This window comes from Chiloscyllium punctatum, chromosome 42 (assembly GCF_047496795.1).
Source record: "Chiloscyllium punctatum isolate Juve2018m chromosome 42, sChiPun1.3, whole genome shotgun sequence".
NCBI lineage: Eukaryota > Metazoa > Chordata > Chondrichthyes > Orectolobiformes > Hemiscylliidae > Chiloscyllium > Chiloscyllium punctatum.
The window spans coordinates 21,429,904-21,448,434 of record NC_092780.1 but is presented as its reverse complement, the minus strand read 5'-3'; the positions used below and the strand labels follow the sequence as shown (position 1 = coordinate 21,448,434).

Here is an 18,531-nt window from a genome sequence, read left to right as displayed (position 1 = left end):
TATGGCAGGACAGAAACTTGTGGTGACGTTCACTTGAATCTGCTACCATTGGTTCTTCAGTTGGCGGAAGTTGTGGATTTGAAGGTACTATTGAAGGAAACTTGGCTTCTCTTTTCTAACTGGGTGATACATACTTCAGGAAGTTGGCAACATAGGCTGATAGTCATAGACTCAGCTATGACAATGAATCGGTCACATTTGAGAAATGTCTGCATTGCTGTTGTGTCTTAAACGATAAATACTATCCATTAGTTTGTTCCATGATCTCTAAATGTTAGACACAACACAAATGTCTCAGTCTCAGTCACTTATGAGTGCCTGTCAATCATCTCTTGTTATTGCTTGGTTTTAAATGTCAACAAATTAGAAACACTCAGTGACCAGACATCATGTGGGCAAGAATTGCAGTGTGACAAGGTGAAATTTTGTCCCAATCATATCAGAAATAGGAAATTATCATTAATCATGAATCAATCTGCATTCATAATTCAATCAAGTCACAATTTGACCCCAAAGTCAACAGCACTTTACAAATATTTATTGCCACAATTCTCTATTCAGAGTTCTGAGCACTAAACATGGTACAATCTGTATATAGCTATCCCCTTTTGCAACGTTGAATGATTGTGTAAAGTCTGTAAAGAGAATGAATCTTCAAACATCTAGATGGTTCACTCTTTTGATAGGTGCAAGCTGTGCCACTTCCTTGTGTATAGTTGTAACAAATTATATTCATCCTCCCACGGTCCATTTCAGAATCCTTGGATAACTTGCAGCTCCTACCTGCAAAAAAAAAATCCATGTGTTTTAAGAGGAATATAAAAAGGACCAGTGTTCAGTGAATATGTTATGGTGTCTCCAAATCATTCTAAAAGCTTATTCCCAGTGACAATATCCTTTCTCCTGTGGCATTGCCTGGTGAAAGAAATAGCAACAGAAGAATGTGCTTCCTACTGCTAGCTATACAATCTACAAGCTGTCACTTGGTTGCTACTAGTCAACTTAATTACTCTCTACATTGATATTGATTCTGCCCACGTGGCTATACTTTATTAAGTCAGATAAACTATATTGGTTTACTTGTGGTGGCTGTTTAAAAAAAACTGAAATTGGGCATCGAGACAAGTGAAAAACACGCAAACGTTTTGCCAGGCATCTTTATCCTCAACCTCCCCATTGTTATAAGGCCTTTTAAGCTTCAGCTATGCACATACATTTCATTAAGAACTTAATAAATACAACAAATCCTGCTCAGCTAACATTTTTATCCGTGCCCAAAGTCTCTTAAATTCATTATTTCTCAGTGCTAATCCTTGATTGTAACTATAGCTTTGCTCTACTCTATCTCTGCCTTCGTATGTTGCACTTTTCCAACTCTTGTGCATCTCTCACTTCTTCCATTGCAACCTTAGGGTTAAAACTCAATATTTCCAAATGTTTGGAATTCCCTTCTCAAAGTCCTTGACACATTTCCAAAGTCCTTGATATGTTTCATCCATATGGAAGTGTGTATCTTTTTTTTAAGTTAGACATTTGTAACTTTAAAATAAAAAGTCAACTTAATTTTGTTTTCAGAGAAGCAACTTGACCTATGAGTTTTTATTCATGGCAACTTCTCAGGACTGAGCAACATATTTAAGTAAATAATGTGTATAGACATCTATGTGATAGTTCAGAGTTTCTCACATCTGAGTCGCTTCAGACTGAACTATGTGTGTTCTATTCTTTCAATAGCTATGCAGCAGGTCTTGGACAACTTGAATGATTTGCCAAACTCCACGGGAGCCAAGGATCTAGATTTACTGTTCCTAAGAGGAATCATGGAGAGCCCAATTGTACGATCACTAGCTAAGGTAACCATTTAACCTGTACAAACTGTTATTTAACTGGTACAAACTGTTATGTTGTAGATTTTGGTTTGTTGGATGGATAATCATTATTAAATCTCCGAATAAGAAATATGCTAAATTTTGATACATCAAACGGCTACCTCCTACTCTTTGCAGATACTGGACCTTAGTGTTGCAGTTAAATCATAATTAGCTGTTTTCCTAATTAGTCACTAAAATATGCAACAATATGCATTTTAAAAAAACAGGTTGATTGCCCATTTAAAGTTGTGATTAAGTGAGTATATGTGTTATTTAATCTTTGGCTATGATCCAAAGGTTCTGATGGATTGAAAATGTACCTTTTTTTAACTACCCTGTATGAGAATAACTTTTTCTCACAAGAGAATGTAGAAAACCAGTCAGTAAATGCGACCCTTAATACTTTGATGAATGCTATTTACTCCAATACCAAAAGATGAAATGGCATATCAAATGTACTCATCTCATTCCAAAGATTTTGAAAAGAATAGTAATCTTTTGAATTGTAAGAGAAGCCTATATGTTGCAAAAATTTCTTTTGTACTTACCTTTACAGATAATGTCTTGCTTTAAAAATGAGAGGCTTAGTAGGGAGAGGGACTTTATTTAGAAAATTCTCTGATGAAAAATTCTATTCCAGTGACATCAGGAGTCGAGGTACGAGACCATGATCAGTACTCATTATTCAGCCACTGACTGGCAGGGGACGTTTTTACACAGATACCTGTCTGTTAGATTGTACTCAACCATCTGTTTTACAATATAATGGAAGACATGAGGGACTGCAAAGTCCTCTCAATATAAATGCTTTCTTTTGTAAGATTGTTCAGATTGACTGGAAAAGCAGAAGAATTGTCTTTCCTCTGAAGCCAACAATATGTAATGACATGTTTTACATGACCAATATCCTGTGAATGATGTTCTTTCTTTCAGGATCCCTTACAATGCAAGACTTGGTAAAAAAGAAGAACAATATATTAATCTAATTATTAGAAAATGACATTGTAGTAGTATCAACAGTTAAGTTATTAGTAAATTTAGTATAATTTTTTTTATAACCAGATGATACAAGCTTGTTTCTAATGATGCATTGTTAGAATACTTGCCAAACAACAGCATTTCACACTGGCAGTCAGTGTTTCTCGGCTTATGCCTGCTGGTTAGCAATTGCTGACAAAAAGCAATGAGATTCAGACTTCACATACTGCTTAGCTGCTACATGGAGATTTCCACAGAATACTGTCACAATCTCTCCTGTCTCTATTACAGTCATGTTGATCTCACATTGTGTCATGACCCAAGCCTATTGGCAGGTAACTGAATCAAGATCTCTAGTTTACATGTGTAAGCCCAATGATTAAAGAAAATACCACTGCAAATTGCAAAGATTGGTTCGGCTACTTTTAGAATTTTGCGTTCAATTCTGTTCTCCCTGCAATAGGAAAGCTGTTGTAAAACTTGAAAGGGTTCAGAAAAGATGTTTAAGGATGTTGCCTGGATTGGAGTGTTCAAGCTGTAGAGAGAGGTTAACACACTGGGGCTATTTTCTTGGAGCCTCAGAGGCTGACGATGACCTTGTCAAGGTATATAAAATCATGAGGGGTATGGATTGATGGCATAGCCAAAGCCTTTTTCCCAGTGTAGGAGAGTCCAAAAGTAGAGGGCGTAGGTTTACCGTGAAAGAGGAAAGATTTAAACAGAAGCTGAGGAGCAACCTTTTTCACTCAGAGGATGGTGCGTGTATGGAACAAGCTGCCAGAAGAGGTGCTGGAGGCTGGTCCAATTACAACATTTAAAAGGCATCTGGATGAGTATAAGAATAGGAAGGGTTTGGGGAGATATGGGCCAAATGCTGGCAAATGGGAATAGATCAGTTCAGGATGTCTGGTCGGCATGGACTAGTTGGACTCAAGGATCTGTTTCTGTGCTATAAAACTCGATAAGTCTCTGGTTGATAATAAAGACTCCTGGATCAGTTGCTGAGACTTTGAGATTGATTTCTTCAATGGGGATGCTAGATTTAATAAATGTTTTGAGTTTAATCCCAATTTAGTTTTGCTTTGATTAACGCCAAGACCCTGGTTTTTCTTTTTGCCTTGATGCAAAGCCTCTTCACCATGGTGGAAAAGCGAGAAGAATATCAGGCATTGCATGTCCCATCCCCATCTTTCATTTTCATAGGGGCAGGATTGGCAATAGGCTTTAGTTCACACGTACAAGCTTTCTGGAGGGAACAAGCCATTTAAATAAGCCATTTCCACAGGAATGGAATTTTGGAGCTCCTGCTGCCTGGCACTTGGAGTGTGGAGTTTAGAACAGGTCAGAGGCATATCTATTCTCACTGCCTTTCTGTAGGACAGCCAAGGTACCTTTTTGGAAAGCAGAGGGATCCCTGTACATATGGTCATAGGGTGTGGGAGTCAGGGATCCTTGGATGGGTGGTATGTAATATGGAATATAAAACATAGAACAGTACAGCAGAGGCCCTTCAGCCTGCCATTCCTGTGCTGGCCATAATCGCATCTGTCTGCATATGGTAATATCCCTTTGTTCCCTGCCTGATTATGTTAAACGCTACTATTGTCTCTGCTTCTACCACCTCCCCTGCCAGCACATTCCAGGCACATATCACCTTCTGTATAAAAACAATTTGCCTCGCGCATGTCCTTAAAATTTCCCCCTCTCACCTTAACCTTATGCCCCTAGTATTTGACATTTCCACTCTATGAAAAAGGCTCCAACTTTCTACCTTAATAATGACTCCCATTATTTTATATACTTCTGTCAGGTCACCCCTCAGCCTTCGATTCTTTCGCAAAAACATTCCATGTTTATCCAATCTCTCCTTATAACTAATGCACTCCAAACCAGGCAAATATCCTGGTAAACTTATTTTACACTCTGACTAAAGCCTTCACATGTGGCACCCAAAACTGTGCACAATACTCCAAATTTGACCTAAAAAGTTTTATACAGCTGCAACATGACTTGCCAACTTTTGCACTCAGTGCTCCAACAGATAATGCCAAGCATGTTGTATGCCTCCTTTACCATCTTATCGTCCTGTGTAACAACTTTCAGGGGGCTATGGACTTGCACCCCAAGATCCTTTAGTATATCAATGTTCCTAAGGGCCCTGCCATTTATTGTATACATACCTCTTTCATTTGACCTCCCAAAATGTATCACGTCTCACCTGTCTGATTTTAAACTCCATCTGCCATTTCTTGGTCCAACTTTCCAACCGATCGATATTCTGCTTTTCTTTTTGACAATGTTTCTCACTATCCACAACTCCACCAATTTTCATGTCATCTGCAAACTTAGTAATGAGACCACCAACATTTTCATTCAAATCATTTAAATAAATTACAATTAACAGAGGTCTTAGTACTGATCCTTGTGGAACACTATTGGTCACAGATTTCCAGTAAAACACTGGTGATAGGTGATTGGAAGGGCCATAACAGTAGGTACAGGGCATGGATGAGGCAGGGTGAGAGAAGTAGAGCTCCTTTATGCTTTAATCTTTATTTATAAACATTGAATACTACGGGAACCCTAATACAGGCTTTCTACACAGGCAGAAGTGGGTACTGCAGATGCTGGAGATTAGAGTCAAGATTAGAGTGGTGCTGGAAAAGCACAGCAGATCAGGCAGTACCTGAGGAGCAGGCGTCCATCCCAGAAACTGGACAACTTCCTAACCTCTTTGTGCATTGCCTGTGCTGACTCCCAGTCCAACCCCCCCACCCCCGCCCCCAAAACTGTAAATTAGGAGTGCAGATGGCCATTTGTAAAGGTCCTCTGACCCAAGAATGAAAATCGGGGCCCAAGTTGGAACTTAAAATTTATTTTGTTTACAGCAGGATCATATCATCCACTGTAGATCCAACTTTACATCTAGGTCATTAAGTTTTGATTACTATTGCGCCTCCCTGATGATTGATATAACCCAGTTACTGTTGTTCTGTGAACAAAAGATTAGTTCTTCTGATCTGTTAATATGTAGAGATACACCTCAGGACTGTGAGAATTTAACTGAGTTTAGCCAGAGTAATTTTCTAAGATTTGCATGCTGCATCAACATGTGATGTTGTAGATGTGTTAGGCTGGTAATGGCCTTGATGAATTGAATCAGGCATAGTCATACCTATTGGCTTGGTTCAGCTCTTTTGTACCAACTTGAGCACTAAATCAAGGTTGACGCATGCCACTGCAGAATCGAGGGGATAGCATTGGAGGTGGTCAATTTTAAAAGAAACATTAAAATGAGGATCCATCTCTCCATTTGCGTGAATGTGATAGAACCTTTGCCATTAAGAAGAGCATGGAAGGTGTCTGCACGTTGCCAGTCAATATTAATCACTTTGGGTGGTACGGTGGCACAGTGGTTAGCACTGCTGCCTCACAGCGCCAGAGACCCAGGTTCAATTCCCACCTCAGGCAACTGTCTGTGTGGAGTTTACACATTCTCCCTGTGTCTGCATGGGTTTCCTCCAGGTGTTCTGGTTTCTTCCCACAGTCCAAAGATGTGCAGGTTAGGTGAATTGGCCATGTTAAATTGCCCATAGTGTTAGGTGAAAGGGTAAATGTAGGGGAATGGGTCTGGGTGGGTTGCTCTTCGGAGGGTTGGTGTGGACTCCTTGGGCCGAAGGGCCTGTTTCCACACTGTAAGTAATCTAATTTTGTTAATCTGCAGCAAAAGCACAGATTATTGTCACATTGTGGGGGTTTGTGCCACATTTTCTACACTGCAGCAGTGACGACAAATTATCAGCAGTTAATTAGTCACAAAGTCGCTTTATGATGACCAGGGTCATGAAACGCATTATATAATTGGTGTCTTTCTCCTTTGGATGCCATCTGAGGTGGGGGAAGAGTCCACCCAGCAGTTATTATTATGCTATATCTGCCTGGAATGCTCTGCTCAACTTTTCCCCTAGTGTCCGTATCTTGCAACAACACTCCTTCAGGCGTCTGCTGTTATGATGAAAGCCCCTAAGCTGGTTGTAATCATTCATCTTGTATCTCATCTATCTACTTGGTAACGACATGCTGAACCTCCTACTGCCTGCCTAGCATCCTAAATGAAGCAAAGTTCCTGAATATGATCTTAGTTTGGTCCTTTGAATCAATGACTGAGGAACATGGGAAGTCAATAAAACCTTTCTTATGAAAACTCAATTTGTCAAATGGCAGACTTTATATGGAATGATGAGAGTGATCCTTCCACATCATGTTCAATACAAGCCAGGGCCCCTGTGCAACTGACGTCCACCACTGGGGCCTGAATACAAACTGCTGATTCACTTGTGAAGAGATAAATGCACTGCTGTACATTGGTGTGGTATGTACACTCTACACATTAAGTGGCAAATCAGTCACCTTACTCTTTTCAAATGATACAACAGCAGATTACAGTCCAACAGGAAGCTAGTGCTTCCAAATAAGCTTGTTGGACTATAACCTGGTGTTGTGTGATTTTTAACTTTGTCCACCCCAGATCAGCAATGACAAACAGATTCATCTCAGTCCATGGATAACTGTGGGATCACTCTTAGGTGCTCTTTAAGATCTTGTGGGATGCACATCAAAATGTTTTGACGCCTGTAGAAGTTATCAGAAATGACTTGACTGTATTAAGCTTTTGTGAAAAATGCATATAGAGTCGTAGAGTCGCTTTAGATGGAATTGCCCAGACCATAAGGCTCAGGGGAAAACTAACAGCGTTCATTTAATTTCTTTTGTTATGTGGTTGTGAGTTTGAATGCCACTTCAAAGACTTGTGCATAAAAGTCTAGCTGAAAATGTGGGCACTATTAGAGAATGTGGCTCTTTCAGCTGCCATTCTGATGTTAAATCAAGGTAGTTTTAAAAGATCTTGTGCATTATTCAAAGTGAAAGGTGTCCTGTCAGTGTTCTGGAAAAAGTTAATCTTTCAAGCAGCATTGCTTTACTTCTTTGTAATTGAAGTACTGTAGAATTTCTTGATGATGAAAGGTACTTCCATAACTATCAAATTCTTGTTTCTACTATCACATGAGGAAACTGAAGTCAGTGAGTTTTGTCTGAAAATGTACTCCAGCTTAGATGGATGCACTGTAATAGAAATGCAAGTGCATTAACTACATGAATGTGTCTGGATTAACATGCTATTTACTTATTTTAATTTTGTTACTTTTTGTTACAAAAACAGTCCAGTACCTACTTATTATAATATTACAGAATATAGCTACATTAGAGACACAGCTTCTGTTGTGGAACTATTTGGACTACACCTACTAATAGATCAAAAAATAAATACAATATAAATTGCAGCAAATAGAACCATAGAGTCATAGAGATGTAAAGCATGGAAACAGACCCTTCGGTCCAACTCATCCATGCCGACCAGATATCCCAACCTAATCTAGTCCTACTTGCCAACATCCAGCCCATATCCCTCCAAACCCTTCCCGTTCATATAATCTTAATATTTAAGAGAGCTATAACCCTTTGAATATAAATTTATTTTGACTTTAAAACATCATTTCCAATCTGTAAAGTTTCCATACTGTAACATACAATAAGAATGCTTGAGAAAATGTCCTAGAGAAATTCTGTCACAAGAATGCCCAGATAATAACTTCCATGTATTCTTTCACCTTTTGTTAGATATGAATAGTTCCCTGAACCAGAAGTAGTGGAACATTTGTTAAGCCTTTGGTTTATATTAGAAGCTCGTTGTACTTTCGATATAACATCTTGATTTCCAAGTCATTAGCTAAGAGTAGTGTTTTCTCTTTTCTTTTTTGATAAATTGATCAATTATAAATCATCTCTTCAAAACTGCTCGAAAGAAACCAAATTTAAAACTGGTAATTTCGTTTATCCACTCTCATGAAAGTGTCCCCAATGACTTTCAATACTGCTTTCAATAATCAGTTTTTATTTTTGAGGATAATCAGCATTTGATTTTTGTATTATCTGAAGCTACTTTGAAGTTTTATATATATTATATATATATATATATATATATATATGTGTGTTAGAAACTGGGTTAGTTAAGAAAATTATTCAAAATCATTTATTTAAATTTGTAAGAAACATTCGCAAAAAGAGTATGTTCTTAGTGGAGTTGCATTGCACTCAGTGATAGACCATAGCCTTATGTCCATTATCTAAAGCACTACCTATGCAATGGCTACAGTCATGCAATCATCAGTAAAGAAGAAACTCCTTATCAATATTTTCAGCTGGTAGTTGCCTGCTGGGTAATGTTGAGGTTTTGTCTTTTCATTTTTATGTTAGAGTTTAATTCCAGCAACATACTGTGGCATACTTAATATCACTGTCTTTTACATATTATTTGTCTTTGTTTTGTAATTGTTCTAGTTCAACATGCTCATTCTGGAGAATGGAGATTCTTCTATTTCAGGTGACAATAAGAGCATCGCCAGGTTAGAAGTAGCATTAACATATCCGTAGTGAACTATCCTGTACTGTTCTGCAGCAACATATTATTCAGCACTGGCACAGCACGTGAGAATTCTCTTGTTTTGGATGAGGAAAGAATATTTTCGTATGGTGGTTCCTTGCCCACCATTCAAATACAATGAAAGGCCTTTATAATGAGACAAAAATTTTATCCCTCCATTGTGAGCCATATCTTTGGAGGTACCACATATTTGTTTAATAAGGGAAATTTGAAAGAAAACAAGGATTCCACTTTTATCACCACATTCAGAAGAAACTTTTCAGCAGTCACTCATTCTCTGCACAGATCATGGGTTCCACATGCTCAAGTTCAAGTTCCTATCCCCATCCAACTCCAAGCTTCAGCTCTCTTTTGAAGAAGAGCAGAATGTTGTCTAGCAGTCCCTGGCATTCAGTGATACCAAGGGGAGGTGGCTTGGATCTTGCAATGGGAGGTAAAGACAGGGGGAAACTTGAGGTAACAGAGAGACCTCTGCATTATCTGGCCTCACAGGGAGGTCAGATATTAAAAGATCATTTTTTGCCCACTTACAGTATCACTCTGTTGTGGTTGGTTGGTCTGGCAGATAATCTTCATGAATTAGATACTTGAATAAGAGAGCATTAGTGGCCTGGTTTTCTTTCTTTGTCAGAAAAGAAACTATAAACAAGCTGGGAAAATTAGATTTTACTTTAAATCTAACTTTTCATTATGGTATCAAAACCAGAAAATGTATTTTACTAATGGATTTGAGATCACAATAGGCAGAAAGCATGAAACATAGCCTTTTAGCTTTAGTTAGCATTGTGGATCCCATCGCTTCCTCCTACTAAAAAAAAAGATAATCTGAACATATTTGTGCCTTCAGGGTTCACTTTGTGACCATCCAAATGTCAAGGCAACATTATTGGTAAATCATGAAATAACAAAGCATGACATTGTTAAAATTAATTCTCCCATTTGTCACAGTCTGTGCTTATTGGAGCTGGTCCAATTTTCATTTGTGAGTCTCACCACAAATATAGGATCAATGGATTAGAAGGTGAGAACATTTTGCAATTAATTAATGTCTTTACAATTTCTATATACTTTATTAAGCCTGAATCCTCAGTCAACACCGGGTATTGTGTTTCACTGAAAGATGCAGAACAATTGCCAGGTGATTTCAAGTCTTGAGATGGATTTTTCTTTTGATCACATTTGGGAACATAAGGTGATGTTGGGACAGTTCCATTCCTCCTTGTTGTTCTCGAACTCCTTTAAGAAAGATGAACCACTGTTACCAAACTAGCCATAAATGAAATTTACTTGAACAAGATTCCACTTCTTGTAGCTTCAGTTTGATACAAATCACATTTTAGATTCGATTAGATTAGATTACATTACATTACAGTGTGGAAACAGGCTCTTCGGCCCAACAAGTCCACACCGACCCGCCGAAGCGCAACCCACCCATATCCCTACATTTACATTTACCCCTTACCTAACACTACAGGCAATTTAGCATGGCCAGTTCATCTGACCTGCACATCTTTGGACTGTGGGAGGAAACCAGAGCACCCGGAGGAAACCCACGCAGACACGGGGAGAACGCGCAAACTCCACACAGTCAGTCGCCTGAGGCAGGAATTGAACCCGGGTCTCTGGCGCTGTGAGGCAGCAGTGCTAACCACTGTGCCACCGTGCTTAAAAAAGCATGAATTAAAAAGATTAATGGTATTTCTCTTAAAGGTAAATTTTGCTTTGATTAGTTACGAGAGTAAAAATTACCATCATAAAAATATAAGCTCCCACATTATTTCATGCACAAATGTCAGTCTTTCCTGATTGACTAAGTAAGATCTGTCACATTTTTCATTCATTGGGTAAAATTATGTGTTGAACATGGGAGCAGGGAGGTAGGAGGTGGAGGCACCTAACTGGAGAGATCAAAAATCAGAATTCCCACAACAGCATGAATTTCTGCAATTCAGTTTTCTGAACTTTAGATGTGGGTGCAAGCATCCTAAGGCAAGGCATTGGGGAGCCCAGTGCATGCATTACCAAGTCAAACATGCTTAATAAAAGACCAGCTCACCAGAATTAAGTTCCTGTTTGTCATTAAGTTCTCTGCAAATGAGTGCCTTCAGATTCACAACTGTATAAGAGTTGGAGTATACAGGTGTCCTAAACTTTGACGGAAGTGGCTGCTGCTTTGTCCTCTTTGGGGAGCATTGGCTTTGAGACAGTCCATGATTGAGATCGGGTGGTGCTCATCAGAGTTGCACAGGGCATGGAAAATGACTGAGGGAGGAAGTGTAATGTGTATTGAGCATGTGTGTAAGAGACTGGTGAGGGTTAATGTCTGTCAGGCGAACTGACCAAGGAAGAGTGAAAGGAACGGAGTATTTAGTTGGAGGTGTCTACAAGTCCGAGTAATGCCCTTCACTTGCAATGGATGAATGCCTGCCTGGGGATCCTATAAATATGATACCAGGACCTATCCTTCAAGAGATTACAATGGAGTTCCCAACTTCCTGCCGCTACAGGATTCACTGAAGCTGAAAACCCTGTAATTGCATGAGAGAAGCCGATCCATCCCTGAGCAGAAGAGACACTTGCTGCAGAACTTAAGCTCCATAATGAAACAGTCTGCCCAATGGATTTGATCCTCAGATCAACTATATTAGTGACCCAAAAACATCCAACTCTCCCAGAACCAGTCATGATTCATGATTCATGACAGTCTAAGCGGCACAGATTCTCCAGAGACTCCTTTAATAAACATTGTTAAACAGTTCTGATAAACCCTGGCAGAACTTAAACAGTCGCAGTAGCATTGACCAATTCACAATTCCTATCATTTCCTCATCTTTGGCTCTCTGTCCTTTTCAGCTGATATACACATGCAGCTCCTCATCAATATGCCCTGTCTGTTGTCTCCCCACTGCAAAACTGATCCCATGCGGCCTCTGACTTTTAACTTCCTTCCTGGGTGTATTGATACTAGTTCAAGGGTCAATGCAATTCATCCTTTCATGAAAGATACAAATTCCAATGTCATTTTCCAATAATTTTAGGAACAGTTAGTGATTCTCAAATATTCAAAGTAATTATAGATTTTCCTCTGTCTCACGGCTTCTGGGTTAAAGGTTGTCCAGTAGATGTGTCAGGGATTCGGTCTGAGTGGTAGGGTCCCAAAGCTTAGGGCCAGAGTCTAGGTTTGTAATCAGGCACACAATATATTTGAACAGCTCTGAAGAAAGGTCACTGGACTCGAAACTTTAATGCCATTTTCTTTCTACAGCAATTTCTGTTTTCATTTCAGATTCCTATCATCCGCAGTCCTTTGTTTTATGTTAACCTGACGGGCATATAGTTGGAGATGTATAACATAATTATATGTCCACTAAATAGTTACTTGGGAGTTAAACTGTACTTAATAATCTAATATTTCCTGAGTAATTTTCTTAATTCCTTTGGATTCCGCTGAATACTTGGATTTATGTGGAGACTTCCAGAAAGTTCCAGCTGTAGGGGAATTGACCAGCAGGAAATTCAAGTTCCTGGTAGTTTCTTCAGACTCTACTCTGATGGGAATTCTACAAGATTCCCCTGCCCCCCCCGAAAAAATCCCATCAACACGAGAATAACAATTGTCCGACCAATGGAAAATCCTGTTTTACTTTAAGAGACACAGTTAATGCAGTCCTTAATGGAGAGGATAGAACTTCAGGCCTTTTTAAAGCAAAAAAGTCATTTATGGAATGACAGAGTCACTAGCTAGGCCAGCATTTATTGCCCATCCCCAGCTGCTGTGGGTCTGGAGTTAAATGTAGGCCAGACCAGGTAAGGAAAACAGTTTCCTGCCTTCAAGGACATTACTGAACCAGATCCCACCCCACCCCCCACCCCTTGCCAATCAATTCATAGTCATCATTAATGACTCTTAATTCCAGTTTTTAATTGAATTCAAATTCCACCATCTGCCACAGTAGGATTTGAACATTGGTCCCCACGACATTATCGAGGTCTCAGATGAAGAGTATACTGATAATACCACTGGTATCATCACTGCCCCTTACCTTTATTTTGTTCTGTAGCCCTGGAAGCAGCAAGGATATGGCTATTTTTCTGTACTGAGAAAAGTAATTTTAGATACATTCTTGATTTTACTCCAGTTCACCAAAAGTATCTTTCACGTACTTGTTTTAAAGGTGTTAAAACTGCATTGGGCTTCAGAAGAACCCAGCATACACAAATCCATTCAATAAGTTCATGTGTTTCAACAAGAATAATATCTTTCAAATTTTATTGGAAAATTAAATGCCAGTGAACTATCAATTCTGAAACTGCAGAGACTGCTTTAGTGAGACATAGAAAGTTAAAGATATGGAGTGGAAACTTGCAGTTATTCCACAGCATGCTAAGTACCTTGTGTTGAATTCGAAGCTGCTGTTTGGGCAATAAAATAACCATGGAGAGTAGGTGGGATGTGTGAAGAGACCTATCATGAGTGTTTCTGGAGTGTTGCTTAGCGTGTGATCCTGTGTAGGAGATGCAATATGTCAGATCACCAGAGATCGCAACATTCTGTTCTGTACCTGCACTGCTCCTCATTGTGCACAGGATACTGAGTGTATAATTAAATATTTTGCATATAGTTTTTTTAAAAAGACAGTTGCCGCATGCATTGTATGTTTCATTCTCATTCATTCTGGATCCTGTAAGCATTCTGTTGTCCTGTGACAGACTGAAAAGCCAACCAGATAATAGGCTTTAATTTCTGTTCCTATTATAGTTTTACAGCACAGAAACAGACACTTCAGCCCAACTCGTCCATGCCGACTAAGTTTCCTAAACTGAACTGGTTCTTTTTGCATTTGCTCCATTTCCCTCTAAACCATTTCTATCCATGAACTTGTCTTTTAAATTACATACCACTCGCTGCCAAAAGGTCATCCCTCAGGTCTCTTTTAGCTCTTTCCCTTCTCACCTTAATCCTATGTCCTCTAGTTTTGGACTCCCCCACCATGGGGAAAAGACCTTGGCTATTTACCTAAACTATGCCCTTCATTATTTTATGAATCTCTATAAGGTCACCCTTCAGCCTCCTATGCTCCAGGGAAAAAAGTCCCAGCCTATCCAACCTCTCTTTATAACTCAAACATTACAGTCTCAGTAACATCCTTGTGAATGTCTTTTGCACCCTTTCCAGTTTAATACATCCTTCCTACAGCTGGGCAACCAGAATTGTATGCTATACTCCAAATGCAGCCTTGCCAATGTCTTGTATAACTGTAACATGAAGTCCCAACTCCTGTACTCAATGCAAACTATTGACAATACGTTCAATGAAAATTAATGCAATCATCAATGTAGAAGTAGCAGAGATACTTTGTGATTGCAGAGAAAGTTCATTAAGGAGCAATATGTTCTGAGATGCTGTAGGTGGTCAGACAATACCAAGAGCTACAGGACTTTAATTCGTTCTGGACTTTCAGTTTCACTGGCCATAAATTATTTAGAAATAAGTTCTAACCAATGCTTTCAGGGAGGTCAATGTTTTGATAAAGTTTAAAGGATTATTTTCCAGTTGAAGCTGGAAATGAAAAGGTGCAGAATTTTCATAAGATTGTAACCTGCACTGCTGGCTCTGTAAGCTATGTGGTTAACATGTGAAACAGTAAGGGTTCAATTCCCATTGTGACTGAGATAGTCAAGAGTCCTGCCTTCTCACCCAGCCCCTGAGGTGCATGACAATGGCAAAGCACCAGTGACACAAATTACTGTAAAATAGCTCCGGGTGAAGCATCAGCAGACATTGAAGCATTGGCCTGCCTTTAGGCAGAGCAAATATGGCATGGCATAACCCACAGCTAATGGAGCCCTCGGGATTATCGAAAAACGATGGGTATCACAGCAGCATGTCTGAAAATCCCTGATCTATAATTACAACAAAAGGCTAGATTAGAATTTCTCAAAGTGAAAGGACATGACCACAAAATTTGACTCAACAATTGCAGTTCAATTCAAACCTACACAAGTATGAAGAGCCAAGTGGCTTCTGCTTGTGCTTCTATGTAGTGTCTTACCTTTGGATCAGGAAGTCTGGGTTCAAATCCTGGGACCTTTGGTATAATTTGCCTGAACAGGTTGTTTAAAATGACAACATTTAAATTTCAGTGTGATCTTAGACGTAGTCATCTGCTGATATTTTACTTTATTGTTAGAGATGCATATTTTCTATCTCTTGAACCAGTGATTTGTCACTGCCACTCCCCTCACTTAATATATTTACCCCCAACTCTGTATATAAAATTAAGTTTCTTCCTTAGTCCAAGTTTCCTCATTTCAATCATCTATCTAAACAAAGAATAATTAAGATTATGCAACAGTTGTTTTGTGTGAATCTATCCTTCTACTAGTCTACTTAAAAGGATGAGATAATGTTGTTGTCCTAATATGCATGACATTTTATTGGAGGTGTATCAATGTTTTGGCGAAGTTTTCTTATTATTCCAGGCATTACAGTGGCTCCAGATCGTGAATAATTAACTAATGAAATAATTAAAGTCCTAACAGACTTCAAGCATAGACATAAATTTGTGTTTTGAATGATTGTCTTTCTCTATTCACAGAAGTTTACTGTTTTCCATTGATACATTGAATGATTGGTGGGCAATGTAGTTACATAAGCTCTTAACGCAAGAAGGATATAAGTTTAGTCCTATTTGAACAACTGAAAACAAAGGACTGGTGAAAATTTACACTCCACCAAGTCACCCTTCATACACCACCAACTATTTTGTCCAAGTTAAAATTCCTATAGAATGGACAGTACAGAACATGTTCAGCATTGCTGAACTGATGATTGTGATGAAAACATTTTCACTTGTATCATGTTATGTGATTAAACATCCACTTAATGCATAAGCCAGACAATCCTGACATGTCATCTTTCCATTTCTACCTATAATTATCCATTCACTGACAACTAGAATTCAGGCAGCATATTTCTGAAGATGAAGGCTGCATAGTATTACATCCATCATGTGAAATTGCTGAACTAGTGTGAATTGCACAGAAATTTTACATGAAGTGGCATTCACCACAAAACTTGGAACCTTTAAATCTGTGTCTACAAGCAGTGACGAAGCTGCCAGTGTGAACTCTGAGATACCATAAATGTTTTTACTGTCGCCAAGAGACATGGGGAGAGAATCAAAGGATCATGCGGTGATGTTGGACAAGATTTTCATTTACAAAGGACAGGCATCAGTGTCCTATTAGAATGAGAAACATGGAGTGCAGCATATGTAGAAGTTGTCTTTTTATTGATAGCTGGTTGAGAAAGCAGTACAATAAAATTGATCAGCCAGTAAAAATATGATTGCGTTAGTCATTTGTGTAAATTCAATATTTTTTATCAACTGATATCTTGCATAACCATTATTTTCTCATGTTCACTGTTGCAAAGATTGCTTAGTGATGATATTTTTGAAAAAATGGCATGAAATCATGGGAAATATAGTTTGTAGCTTTGGGCACCTTGCTTTCAAATGTTTAAATGGGGCCTCAGAACCACAGCAGAATGTATGGTTCCAGCACTTAAGAATCAAATGACATGTTGTGTATTTTCATTTCATGGAATGAGGTTCACAGTTTTTAGATAAGTATAAAGGAGTTGTACAAATGTCATGTTTCTTGAATGGCTGGGGGCATGGAATTGCCATGTCAGGAGAGACACCAACACTAATAGGTAATGTGTGCTGTGATAATCACTTCGATATTCTGCATCTTTTTTCACTGCAAAACATGCCACATTGATGAAAAATTGCAACTTCGTACTGACATATATGCTACAACAAGTTTACACTTAATGCCATGAAGTAGCTATCCAATTGTGATTATATGAGAATTTTGCTAAACATCAACCATATAATACTGCACCAATAAAATTGTGTTTTAAAAATTTCAGGTTTTAAATAGTCTACTTTTATAATTACTGCTATCCCACCTTCCACCAAGTCTCCAATGATTTGGCAGGAACTTTCAAAGCTGAATTGTAGGAGGCTGTTTGCAGGTAAAGGTGGAAAGTGGGAGGCCTTCAAAAGTGAGTTAACGAGAATTCAGAGACAGTTATTAGATTACTTACAGTGTGGAAACAGGCCCTTCGGCCCAACAAGTCCACAACGCCCCGCCGAAGCGTACCCACCCATACCCCTACATCTACATCTACATCTAACCCTTACCTAACACTACGGGCAATTTAGCATGGCCAATTCACCTGACCTGCACATCTTTGTGACTGTGGGAGGAAACCGGAGCACCCGGAGGAAACCCACGCAGACACGGGGAGAACGTGCAAACTCCACACAGTCAGTCGCCTGAGGCGGGAATTGAACCCGGGTCTCCGGCGCTGTGAGGCAGCAGTGCTAACCGTGCCGCCCACGGTTTGTTCTTAATAGTGTGGAGGATAAGGCTGGTTGGTGTTGGGAAAGCTGGATGACAAGAGAAATTGAGACCCTGGTCAAGAAAAAGACAGAGGCATATGCCATGTATATACAGCTGGGATTGAGTGAATCCCTGGAGGAGTATAAGGGCAGCAGGCATGTACTTAAGAGGGAAATAAGGAGGGCAGAAAGGGGACATGAAATAGCTTTGGCAAATAGAGTTAAGGAGAATCTAAAGACATTCTACAATATATTAAGGGCAAAAGAATAACAATGGAGAGAATAGGGCCCCTTAACTATCAATGAGGCCATCTATGTGTGGAACCACAGGAGATGGGGTGAGATCCTAAACAAATATTTACATTAGTATTTACTGTAGAGAATGACATGGAAGCTGGAGAACTTGGGGAAACAAATAGTGTTGTGTTGAAAGCATCCATATAACAGAAGAGGAGTTACTAGAGGACTTAAAATGCATAAAGGATGGATAAATGCCCAGGATCGAGTCTATCTCAGAACTTTGTAGGGAGTTAGGGAAGAGCTTTCTGGATCCCTTGCTGAGATATTTGTATCATCAACAGTCACAGGTGAGGTGTTGGAAGACTGGAGGTTGGCTAATGTGGTGCCACTATTTAAGAATGGCTATAAGGAAAAGCCAAGGAACTATAGATCAGTGAGATTGACATAAGTGTTAGGTAAGTTCGAGGGGATTCTGAGTACAAGATTTATATGCATTTGAAAAGGCAAGACTTATTAGTTATAGTCA

The 18,531-nt window shown here is 39.1% G+C and overlaps 1 protein-coding gene across 6 annotated transcripts in view; it reads left to right on the top strand.

Moving 5' to 3' along the window:
* mpp2b (MAGUK p55 scaffold protein 2b) overlaps window positions 1–18,531 on the top strand; it is a 537,853-nt gene that overhangs the window by 402,615 nt on the left and 116,707 nt on the right. For all 6 annotated transcript variants that reach the window (XM_072561617.1, XM_072561616.1, XM_072561619.1 and 3 more), the window contains one exon: window positions 1,735–1,853. In XM_072561617.1, coding sequence (XP_072417718.1) covers window positions 1,735–1,853 — 119 coding nt within the window. The remainder of the gene's footprint in view (window positions 1–1,734; window positions 1,854–18,531) is intronic.